This window comes from Delphinapterus leucas, chromosome 1, assembly GCF_059928025.1.
Source record: "Delphinapterus leucas isolate spDelLeu-1000000601 "Yukka" chromosome 1, BTC_Dleu_Yukka2, whole genome shotgun sequence".
Lineage (NCBI taxonomy): Eukaryota > Metazoa > Chordata > Mammalia > Artiodactyla > Monodontidae > Delphinapterus > Delphinapterus leucas.
The window spans coordinates 35,674,718-35,687,219 of NC_143129.1; the positions used below are offsets into that span (position 1 = coordinate 35,674,718).

Consider the following 12,502-nt stretch of genomic DNA (forward strand, 5'->3'; position numbering starts at 1 on the left):
TGGGGAAAGAAAGTTATCATGGGCCTGTTCCCCCCTGGGCTGAATAAAAGCCTGGGAACCCTTATTCAGGGGGAGACTCCTAGGATGGGATTTAAGCATGGTGGTTCCTCTGCAAATATGCTTAAATCCCCAGAGGTGTGTGTGGAGGGGGCAATGTGTGGCATGGCTTATGCCTAGTTTCCCTTTCTTCCAAGGAAGTAGAGGAGTAGCTGAACAGGTGGACTAAGCCTTCTGTACTTTAGAAATTGGGAGAGTGAGAAGAGAATGGGCTGCAGAAAAGCTTATTGCCAGTGCCTCGACAGGGGACTGTTGTGCGGACTGCTAAACCCCAGCCCTCAAGAACACCATGGCTGTACATCCCACCCTTTGGGATGATCACATCTTGCAATTTTCTAGTAGCCAAACCCCAGTGAGCAGAAAAAGAAATGTAGTTCAGTAGGCCTAGAATCTAGAGAGAAGAACAGACAAAACATGCAGAACAGATCCCAGACTAACTAGAACTGCTGGGAAGTATGATAACTTGAGCAAAACTGAAGAGTACTTAAGGGAGTTCAAAACAGAAACAAAAACCAACACAACGTGATCTTCAAATTTAAGAATTTGGGGGTTTCCCTGGTGGCACAGTGGTTAAGAGTCCGCCTGCCGATGCAGGGGACACGGGTTCGTGCCCCAGTCCGGGAAGATCCCACATGCCACAGAGCGGCTGGGCCCATGAGCCATGGCCGCTGAGCCTGTGCATCTGGAGCCTGTGCTCCGCAACAGGAGAGGCCACAACAGTGAGAGGCCGCGTACCGCAAAAACAAAAAACAACAGCAAAAAAAAATTTAAGAATTTGGTTAATGAGCTGAAGGAGAATCAACACCTGTCTGAGACTTGAACTAATAGCCTAGCAGTAGAGAAAATATTTCGAAACAGTTAGCAAAACTAAAATGAAACAAAAACACAGAGGAAAATATAAGAGATTTGGAGGACAGATTCAGAAGACCTAATATGCAAATAGTATGGGTTCCTGAATTAGAAAAAGAAGCAGATGCCAGAGAGATGCCTAATACACAAATAATAATACAAAACAATCCCCTGAGCTGGAAGAAATACCTAGGACTTCAGATTGAAAGTCTCCTGTGGAATTGATGAGAAAAGATATACACATAGGCGTAGACTTTAAACTTCAAGACAAAGAAAACATCTTACAAATTTGCAGAGAGAAAGAATAAGTTGCTTACATAGGAAGACACAGAGAAGCTTTGGACTGCTCATTGGTAACACTGTCACTTCAAGACGGTGAAGTTACATATAGACTGAATAAAAGGTCCTGTAACTCAAGAATGCCAAAATATTTCCCAAGAGTTGGTGCTGATTTACACCAACATTAGCAGTGAATGAGTAGTCACATTGTTCCACAGCCTTGCTAAAACTCAGACTTACTTTTAAAATCAGTCTATTGGGTGTATTATATCTATTCAAATTCTAACTTAAAGTTACTAATAAAGTTTAGTGGCTTTTCATGTTTATTGGCCTTTTGTGTTTTCTGTTTTATGAAGTGCCTATCTTTTTTCATTTTTCTATTGAACTGTTTATCTTACTTATTATCTAAGAACTTTGGATACTAATCAAGTTACAAATATTTTCTATAATTCTACTCTTGTCTTTTTGCTGTCATTATGGTGACTATTGATGGAGAAATGTTATTAATTCAAATAAATTAATCTTTTCCTTAATAACTAGTGATTTTAAAATATCATTTAAGATATTTCTTTATCCTGAGTTCATAAAAACAATCCCCTTAATTATCTGCTAAAAACCATATTGTTTTGTTTTTCAATTAATGTCTTGAAGTCATTAATCCACAAGGAATAGTCTTAGAGATCATGAAATCATGAAAATTTGAGTTCTTTTTTTCTCTCCCTGTGGGTATCTAGTTGCTCAAAAACGATTTATTGAAAAGTATATTCTTGCCACAAATACCTGCTATGCCATTTCTGCTGTATATGGATTTTTTTGTTGTTCTGTTACTCTCTGTGCCCAAACTTGGTTGTCCTGTTTCCTTATGAGCTTAATTATGTTAGCTATGGTCTGAGATGAAGTTGTCTTCCTCCAGAATGAATTTGTGCTTGTTTCTGCCAGGTGCCTGGTGGAACTACCAGTATTGGATCACCTTAAACCAAGTTCATAGCTAAGATTTCCTTGACCACCTAAGTACTGCAAATCTAGGCGGCAATCTAGGTTGCAAATGCATATGAGATCCTACCTGTGGTCAGTTTCTCAGGGACAGGGTTTGTCTCATCTTGTTTTGTTTTCCTAATCTTCTCCCTTGTTCCCTGCTTGGCTCAGTGTGAGGGCAGTCTTTCCTGGATTGCCCCTAGGAGGCTGGCTTTTTTCTTTCTGGTTCACCCTAATCTTGATAGTGTGATTTTGGGTCCCAGCACATTGTGGAGTTGGTATTAAACTCCTTGCCTTACACAGGCCCTGAGCCTTGACTTCTTTTGCCCCTTCTAATCTGGTGAGTTTTCAAAAATTGAACCCAGTTTACTTTGGAAAATGCCCTCAAAACGAAAGTAGCAGTGGTGTTTTGGTTCTCAATTTACCTTTCTCATTCTCCACTTTCACTAAAATTTTGGTCTGCTATTTACTTACTATATTGTCATCTCTTTAATGCTAGTTAGGAGATTTAGAAAATATTTTATCCAGAAATTTTCATGGTTTTCAGTGGAGGATTGGTCTGAGTAATCTAGTTCACTAATATAGAATCCTGGGATTTAGAAAAAATATGTAGCATATGTGGAGCACACAAAATGTTTCTTGAATTGTGTTGAATTTAATTGGAAATCTGAGGAAAGAGAAATCTTCCCTGACTCCCAGATTAGGTTAGGCACCACCCACCATCATTAATTTCTATAGCACTTTGTGCAAGCAATCATAACACTTGTAATAGGCGGATCAACATTATTCTTTCTTATTAAATTGTAAGTCCCATTGTGAAAGGGGGGATATCTTTCTGGTTCATGGTAAACATTTGGTAAATGATCACTGAACAAAACAAGTGAATGAAAGTATTCTAGAAAGTAAGTATGTAAATCAGACCATATTTACTTTAAATTGGCAGATAATAATAAGTGATAAGTAAATAATAAGATGTTAATAATAATAAAAATAAGTGTATTTTCAACATTATCCTTATTGTAAAATTCCCCTGTCCAACATTAATAAAAATACCCTAAAACGCTCCATAGATTTACTGTTGTATATCTTACAAGGGGTTTCTTATATTTCTATATTTCTTACATTTCAGTCCTTAGTGAGCACCTACTCTGGGCAGAGCAAAAATACAAATATGAATAAGACATGTTTTCAGTCCTCATCAAGTTAAATCTATAGAATTCTGGAGACATGGAAAATAATCAAAGTAAAAAATGCTACAATAGGACTAATGTGAGAACAGCACCATGCTACTTTTTGCAGTTTTTAAAAAGGAGTGTTTATAACAACAGACATTGTCTGTTAGGAAGGGTATCTTGATGGTCAATTGCACTAACTTAAAACAGGGAAATTAATACACTGTCGCATTTTAGACTATATTACTAAGAAGTTCCTTTTTACAGTGCCATTTTTTTTAGGGAGTAAGTGAGCTTGTTTTATTTATTACTTCTTTATTTATTTTTTAAACATTTCAGCAATTAAAGGTTCTGAGGGCTAAGTTGGTGGAGATGAGTTTGGTTTTATTTCATCTCTCTAAAGAGAAAGTAGGTTGGTAGACCAAGCCCTGATAAAAGCAAAGTTGGCAACACGAATGACACTGCATGAGCTGGGGCCGGGGGTGTGCATGTGTGTGTCAGGACCAGATGGTAAGAAAATGGGAAATAAAGAATAAGAATTCCAGTCTAAGGCCGTCCGTTGAACAAATGGTAAGCTATAAGAAAGACTAATGCCATCTCTAGCCAAAACTTTATTTGGGGCCAAAATTACACTTTCCTAATAACCCCCTTGCTTTGTGTCACTTTTTAGGTTCTTCCTTCACAGGCTGAAAACCCACAAGTGCTAACTACATGCCCCAGTTTTCAGGAATAATGCTACCTGCAAGTTCTGTTTCCTGAAGGAATGGTCTATGTTTAGATGGTATTTAAACTATTGCTTTATTTTGTCAATTCAGCAAAAATAATCAGACCAAATTCTCGTTTAGAGATGTATTGACTTGGCTATCAACTTGTTTTCACTTTCCTGCAAATTATTTAATACATAATTAAATAGAATTGTGTTGATGCCACAACTGTTTTTCTCTCAATTATCTAAAAGGTCATTAAATTTTTCCTTTGGTCTATATGTTATTCAAATTTTAACTTCATTTCTCAGTATTTCATTTTATTTATTGAGGAAATTGAGTTCATCAGTAAGAACTCAACATTCCGAACATGGTAGAATTACAAAATAAATCTTTTAGAGGAAATTTACAACTATTTCTTTCCACTTTAGAGCTTCCTTTCTAGCACAGTGCCATTTTGGATTGCTCAAACAGCAAAGAAGGATTAGTTGAATCAAGAAAGTTTTTCACTCCTTTTTTCCAACAGTAGGGCTGTCAGTCATCGTAATCAATGCTACCTTAATGCAAGACTTTTTTCCTGATCTTAGCTTTCAGAAGGGGAATAATAAGGGCAATGAATCCCAGAGTTCTAGTCAGGGAAACATCCACTTCATAGCCAGGATAAATAATCTAATTTTCTTTTTTATTTTATGTTCTATAAATTTTTATTGATTTTTTTGGCCACGCCTCACAACTTGCAGGATCTTAGTTCACCGACCAGCGATCAAACCCATGCCCGCTGCATTGGGAGTGCAGAGTCTTAACCACTGGACCACCACGGAAGTCCATAAATGATCTAGTTTTCATTTAAGAATGAAGAAGGCATTAGTGTTCTTAGGTGGTAATAGACTCACAGGAAAAAATAAATTAGTCTACCTCAATCCCTGTAAAACAGCCCTGAGCAGATTGCATTATTAACTATAAAGTAAACAAAGTAATTTTGGTGACAAACTGAAAAAGTGACTTGAGCATCCCTGAATGCATTATGGGTTATAAGGTTCAGAGAGGAATCATTGCTCCCTTTCACAGAGTCTGCTGGGAAGCAGCTCTGCCAGTGAATTATCCCCAAATGAGGGTATAAACCATGTCAGAGGTGGCAGCTGCATATACATTTAATCTTTTTGATATCCACTCCAGAGGATCCCAGTTAATCCCTTCAGCAAACACTGGATGGGCAGGATGCTATGGCTGAGCAGCTATTCTTTTTTTTCTTTGCTTGGACCTGGGCAATGTTAAAATTAGGAACATCCTAGGAAGGTTGGTGGAGAAATACTATCCTCAGCTGGCTGGCAAGAGAGGATTTAAATGGGGATTATCCACACTCAGTTGATTTTCCCAAGAAGAGCATATAGAGTATATAAAAATGGGATTGCAAACCTGGATCATTTTGATCTTCCCATTGTGCTCCAAAGCAAGGATCAAGTACTGGTGTTTTTCCTGAGCTTTCAGGAAAATCAGGCGTTGCAGCCAGTGCTCTTCCTCCTTCCAGTCTTTCCCTTCTGGTAACACTTTCATCTCTTGCCCGCTGCCAAAGTCCCAGATTTTAACTGTTCCTGAACACACAGAGAAAAGACTATATTGGCAAAAATAATGTATAGAAAGCATGACTTTTATCTCACAGAAAATTGATCTAACTGAAAGCTTTCTGCAACAGTTTATCCTAGGTTTATTTCCTACTGAGACTGCTATATGAGTCTCTCTAGCATTGCTGTGTACCAAATATATTTCTGTATGCCTTAATTTGTCACAGGCTGATAAAAAATAAACAGGACCAGCCAATGTCTTGCAATTTGCGATTGTTTTCTTTGAAATTCTCAGACTCTCCTGTCTGAGCTTTCTGTCTTAAGTGGGTCTTTTCTGTCTTTATTCTCCCAATGCCTTCCAGTTTTCTAAGTACTCTTCAGTATCTATCATCAATCTATCTATCTATCTATCTATCTAATATCATGTCACAATGATTATTAATAGTCAAAAATCACTCCAATAGTGTCATTTCCTAAGGTGCTAACGTGTTTTAGGACTAGCTCCTACTGGTAACAAAAGGTTTAAAAGAATGCCAGCAGGTAGGAAACAGTCAAGCTTTGAGTTGTTTCTTTGTTACGTAAGAAGGAAATGCAGAAAGGGTGTCATGTTTCTTCCTACATTTGAAATCGTACTTTCTTTATAGTTAACTTCATTCATTTAGGAGACCCTGATGAAGAGGCCAGGTGAGATGATAGCATACTTGTTGAATGCCTATTTCTGCGTCATTACTCAGTGTACGCTGATAATTATATTCTAACATGGATTTTTATAGTGACCTCAGGGTTAAAAGCTGCCCTTCACAGTACTTTTCCTCCCCTTCCTTAACCCTAACCTCAACCCCCTCCTCCTGCTTCTTATCTTCCAGTTCTAATCCTGCTGGGCATCCAGAATGTTTTCACAGTGCTGTTTTCCTTCCTTTATGCTAGGTTCCCTCCATCAGCAATACTCACAACCCCATCATTTTTTTTTCCACTAAAAACATCTTTAAACATTAATTAAATTCTCCCTATATACACAGTATGGTGGTAGGAGCAGGGGATGAAAAGTGAGCATAGTTTCTGCCTTCAAGGAATTTATGGTCATGTAGGAAGTCATATAAACAAGTAAAAGAAGTGATCATGCTCTCACTTACTCCTGGGTATGTGGACCACAGTCTCATGGCCCAGATTTCCTGCTGACTTAGGACTTTGGCAATAAGATTTAGTGGGGCAGAAAGCAGGGAGGATACTGCTCAGCTCTTCCCAGGTGATGGGTGGGTGAGAATGAGAGGGGACTGCTGGCTTGTGGGTAGAGTTGCTTTGGGAGCTAGAGAATCCTTTTCCTCAGGGTGTCCTAGACCCAGAGTCTTTGACAATTAACATGTACTTCTGAGGAGGCCAAACTGTCACTAGCACTAACAAAGTGAAATATGACTTGCTTGCATGAAAATAATAGTATCTCAGTCATTTATACGAATTTCTTAATGCTTATGCTGGGCAATGGTCATGTGCATTGCTCAGAATTTCTAATTTTCATATGTATGCAGGATGTGCTGATAGAGCGGTTAAGACTGCTTTCTTAAGAACTCTCCTACATGAAGAGCAGTTGCATTTATTCACACCTCATCAACTCAGCATTCATGATTTTATTTCATGTGTACTTTTATCTGCGTACACTTTAAAAACTCAGACTTTCACATCAAGATATTCAGTCAGTCCATCCATTGGCTTACAAGCAAGAATTTATTTAGTAAATATATACCTAGAAGAAATATATTCTGAGTAGTGATGCAGATGGTCATATTGTCTAGATAAAGCAGTTCTTTCATGGGAGTTCAGAACAAGGTAAGGTGAAAGAAGAGGCAGGCTATAGTCCTCTGGTTCTAGCAAGTTCTATGCAGTTCCCCACAGCATGAGCAGCAAATGACACAGCACAACTGGAGCAGGACATCCTCTCAAGTGTCACATGACACACGCCCTTAAGCAGCTTAGACTTATAAACAAGTCCAATATAGAATTCTAGACGTGATATAGCAAAGTTGGATGATATTTTGTCTGGTCCCATATTGTCAGTAAAAATATTATCAGAAGCACTAAATAGAATGTCTGTCTCTTAGCTGATGGTACCCAAAATTAGAAGGACAGAATAAGTCAGTGCAACACAGATAAGTCTCAGTCAGAACAGAATGAGATGGTATATGTGAAAGACTTTGCAGATTGAAAAGCAGCTATATAAGTGTAACGTAAGGTATTGATTATTTTGAACGACAGTATCAGGACATTAATGCCAGTTAGAGAAGAGCCTATCACTGTTCAGTCAGGCACAGCACTCTCACTGGCACGTTTACATATTCCAGCCTGATTCATGCTTCCCCTCTAACCCAAACAACTTGCAATGAGATCCTAGAACAAATTCTCAGGACACTAAAGCAGGGAGGCTATACTCTGGATATTAGTCTGACCATTATATGCTCCTGTAGCAAAAAGAAGTCCACTTTCATCAATAGCTGCAGAAGTCAGCTCAACATTGAAGCCATGAGGGTCTAAAATCTGGTACATTTGGAGGCCAGTTTCGAGTTCCCATACCTACAGGAAAGAACAAAACAATCAAATAATCCATAAGCCCTTCAGTTTTCATCAATTTTACAATATTCAAAATAGCCTCAAAATTGGTACAATGCACATCTAACACCTCTCCCAACCATGAATGTTGGTTTGATCAAAGAAAGGTCTAAAAGATGTAGTGCTGTGTAATAGTTACTTTGCTACCCTGGAGTGTGTCTGTAACATATGTAGGTGGGCTGACACAAGCAGCAACTATTCCAGGCAGCCCCTGTCTGTCCAGGAAGTAGTCAATTGCTCCTGTAAGCACAAAGCAAGCTTGGCAGCAAGATAGAAATGTAACAGTTATGAGTTCAGTGGACAAAGAAATCAAATTGAATTTATTCTTTTTTTTAATAGATCTTTACTGGAGTATAATTGCTTCACAATACTCTGTTAGTTTCTGTTATACAACAAAGCGAAATCAGCCGTATGCATATATATATCCCCATATCCCCTCCCTCTTGAGCCTCCCTCCCTCTAAGTCATCACAGAGCACCGAGCTGATCTCCCCGTGCTATGCTGCTGCTTCCCACTAGCTAACTGTTTTACTCTTTATTGACATTCATCCAAATTAGCTAGGGGTCACAGGACAGAATCTGTGGTTAACAGCATGAAATCTGAGAGAATCATGAGGAAAGGGCTCACTGACCTTTCCAAGGAGTGTTCTGATTAAGGACATGTGCCCAGCTCTTAACAGAGAGAAAAGGGGAAGGAAGGGTGAGGGAGGCTGAGACTTCAGAGAAGGCTGTATGTGTAATTAGGCTGGGTATAATCAGAAAATCTAGAAACACACCAAGGCTCATCACTGTCTCTTTGGAAATGCAGTAGAAGCTTTAGACTTGCAGTCTTTCAGTCTGAATCTTTCTCTTTTCATGTATCTGCCATTGTCAGGTGTATGTTAGACTGTCAGTAAACAATAAAATTGAACTGGCAACACAGTTTATACCCAAGATATTTGGGGACAGGGACAGTGTAAACACAGGGCCAGAGATGGGAAGGTGCACTGTTGCTCCAGGGAACTGAAAGTCAGTTGCTGCACCTGGAGTGAAAGAGGGCAAGTGGGAGAATGAGTAGTTGACGTAATAAATAGTCCGGAGACCAGATAACAAAGGGCCCCCGACTGAGCTGTGGCAGAGCCAAGATCTGAAAGAAGCCAGTCTGGACCTTAAGTCCATGCTCTTAACCTTTGTGTGTCACTGGGTATAGCTGAGGTCCTGAAGGGAGAATGAAGAATGAGGGCCACTGCATGAAGGGGTCTCAGAGGCCACCCATTTCCTGGCCTAAAGTATGATCCCTCGCCAACCAATCAGGTATGAAAACTCACCTAGATGCCTTCCTTTCCCCTTCTCCCCTTGCAGGGAAGACATTTTCTCCTTAAGAGGTCAGTATTTTATGAAAACAGACAGGTTTTAGTTTTAGTTTCCCTCTACTTATTCTGTAGGCATTATCAGAAATAACTGATAATTAAATGAACTTAGGAGATTTTGGCCGGAGGAAGTCTCCAGCAGATAAGCACAGAAGGTCAAAATTGAGAGGGCATTTGAGGAGTCTCCAGATGAATGCTTTCTCCTGTTCCCTGTGTCTCCTTTTGGAGAGCATGCATGAAATAAAAGGATAAACACTGGAAGCACACACCTCCAGCCATCACTGCTAGATGACTTCAGGGGTCATAATTACAGATACAGTTAGGATGGTCAAGTACTCTGGCCTTTAGGGAACACATTAATGACATGGCCTGAGGATTGCAGAGGAAAGGACTTGGGTATTCACCTCAGGCAAACCTGGGTTCATATCCCAGCCACAATGCTTACTAGTTATATGAACTTGGGCAAGTTGCCTTGATCTCTGAGTCCTAATTTCCACATCTTTAAAATGGAACTCTTTATCTGTCCACAGAGAACTAGTACAAGGATTAAACAAGATCATAGATTTAAGGCACCATAAGGTTCCATGTCCTGCACCTATAGGGGTTATAGGAAACATCTATACATTTCTTCCCCTTCCTTCTTAACATTCCCTTTCCTGTGGCTCAGCTTAAAAAGTTTACACACACACACACACACACACACACACACACACACTAGTTTTTTCTCCTTGATATATTTCCCTTTAAATTCCTATTTTGATTGTAAAGACTACCTTCATTTTTTAATTGAGTGTGTAGCTTAATAGCAAGCAGTATGAGCTGGATTAAAATGCTTGTTTTTCATGTGTTCATGAAAGCTTAAAAATAGCTCTAATGTAGGGTTCCATCATATGTGCCACTACATTTATTTAGTCACTTAAGGACTTACCTATAAGAAGAGAAAATTCTATCTTCTTTGGCTTTTTCTTCCTGAAGAGTCAATATGTACTCACCTTAATTACAGACTCAGAGCAGATTGTAAGTACTTGGCGAGAATATTTGTCGTAAAGCATGACATTGATTTCTCGTTCATGGGTGTGAGGAACTTGTTTCGCATCTTGTATCATCCTAGTCAAAGGATACATGTCCATAACACTAGATCCTGCAACAGAAATAAGAATCTCATAAATACCCAATATTAGAAGATTTGAATCACAAAGGATTTTATTCAACCAGTTGCATTTGCAAATAGTTGATCAGTGAGATTATTAATATCAGTGAGATTATTAATTCCTAGGAAACCTAATGAGGTGAAAATACATCCATTTCTTCAAAAACATTTTTTACAAATAAAACAAATATGATTCAGCCAGAGAAAAGTATTCATTCGGGGCTTCATTAATATTCAAGTGTAGGGCATCTGGGCTTCCTTGATGTCTGTTTTTCAGTGACCACTATTTTCCTATTTTTTATAGTCTACTTAGTGAAGTGGAGATTAAGCTACCAAAGGCTGACCCTTCATATTGGTTTTCTCTAGTCTCTCCAAAGAAGTCTCAACGGGAGCAAAATTGTCAGCAGGAGTTAATAAACACTTTCTTAAAGTGTTTAAATTTTAAGATAAAGTCTACTCATGTGTTAAAGAGGAATGGAGGTGGCTCTTCTGGTAGTAGTTCTCAATTCAAATACGTCTGGATGGAAATATGAGAAGGATGTGGTAACCAGGTAATCAAACAACACATGGAACGCCTTCATAGGTTCTTTGACATTACACTGACTGTAACTGACTTTATCCAAACTGACAACAAAGCTAGATATTATGCTTATGAACAAGTGGTAATCCTCTACATCAGCGGTCCCCAACCTTTTTGGCACCGGGGACCAGTTTTGTGGAAGACAATTTTTCCATGGACTGGGGAGGGGAGGATGGTTTTGGGATGATTCAAGTGCATTACATTTATTGTGCACTTTATTTCTATTATTATTACGTTGTAATATATAATGAAATAATTATAAGACTTACCATAATACAGAATCAGTGGGAGCCCTGAGCTTGTTTTCACTTGCCACTCACTGATAGGGTTTTGATATGAGTCTGCAAGCAACTGATTTATTATGGTCTCTGTGCAGTCAAACCTCTCTGCTAATGATGATCTGTATTTGCAGCCACTCCCCAGCGCTAGCATCACCGCCTCAGCTCCACCTCAGATCATCAGGCATTAGATTCTCATAAGAAGTGCACAACCTAGATCCCTCGCATGCATAGTTGACAGTAGGGTTCGTACTCCTATGAGAATCTAATGTCGCGGCTGATCTGACAGGAGGTGGAGCTCAGGAGGTAATGTGAGCGATGGGGAGCAGCTGTAAATACAGATGAAGTTTTGCTCACTCGCCAACCACTCACCTCCTGCTGTGTGGCCCGGTTCCTAACAGACTATGGACCGGTACCAGTCTGTGGCCTAGGGGTTGGGGACCCCTGCTCTACACGTTTGGCTAGATACACAACTACTATGGAAACAATGCAGTACAAAGAAAGAAAGTGGATCCAGGAGTCAGAAGCTTTGGGACTGAATCTCAGCTCTATGTTTCAACTAGTATCCTTCTACTAGTCAGTTGAAATATTTAATATTCAGTTTTGTCATTTATAAAATAAGATAAATATTAATTCCTACCTTAAGTGGTGGTGATGCAGATCAAGTGAAATAAAATCCATGAAAGCATTTTGTGGAAGAACTAATCAAATGGTAGTTGTCTTAATAGAGTAACAACAACAATGGTGACAGTTACAACAACATATTCTACAATGTGGTGTTGCTGTCATTGGGGTTTAGAAGATTACTATGGCTGCTTCCTTTGAATGAAAGCACAAATTAAAATCTGAGAGATAAGCTTCATGCAGTTCTGATGTCAAGTTGATGGTTGCAGTCAACGTATGCAATTTTAGTGATTAAGCAACACACAAAGCTCTATACTTTTGTA

General features: G+C 39.0%; 1 protein-coding gene across 1 annotated transcript in view; it reads right to left on the reverse strand.

The window, feature by feature from the left end:
• The window catches only part of WDR64 (WD repeat domain 64), a 147,027-nt gene that overhangs the window by 69,601 nt on the left and 64,924 nt on the right, over window positions 1–12,502 (reverse strand). Inside the window, exons 11-13 of the mRNA XM_089907955.1 lie at window positions 10,540–10,688; window positions 8,040–8,163; window positions 5,453–5,628 (exon numbers count right to left, since the gene is read on the reverse strand). Of these exons, the coding sequence (XP_089764081.1) occupies window positions 5,453–5,628; window positions 8,040–8,163; window positions 10,540–10,688 (449 nt within the window). The remainder of the gene's footprint in view (window positions 1–5,452; window positions 5,629–8,039; window positions 8,164–10,539; window positions 10,689–12,502) is intronic.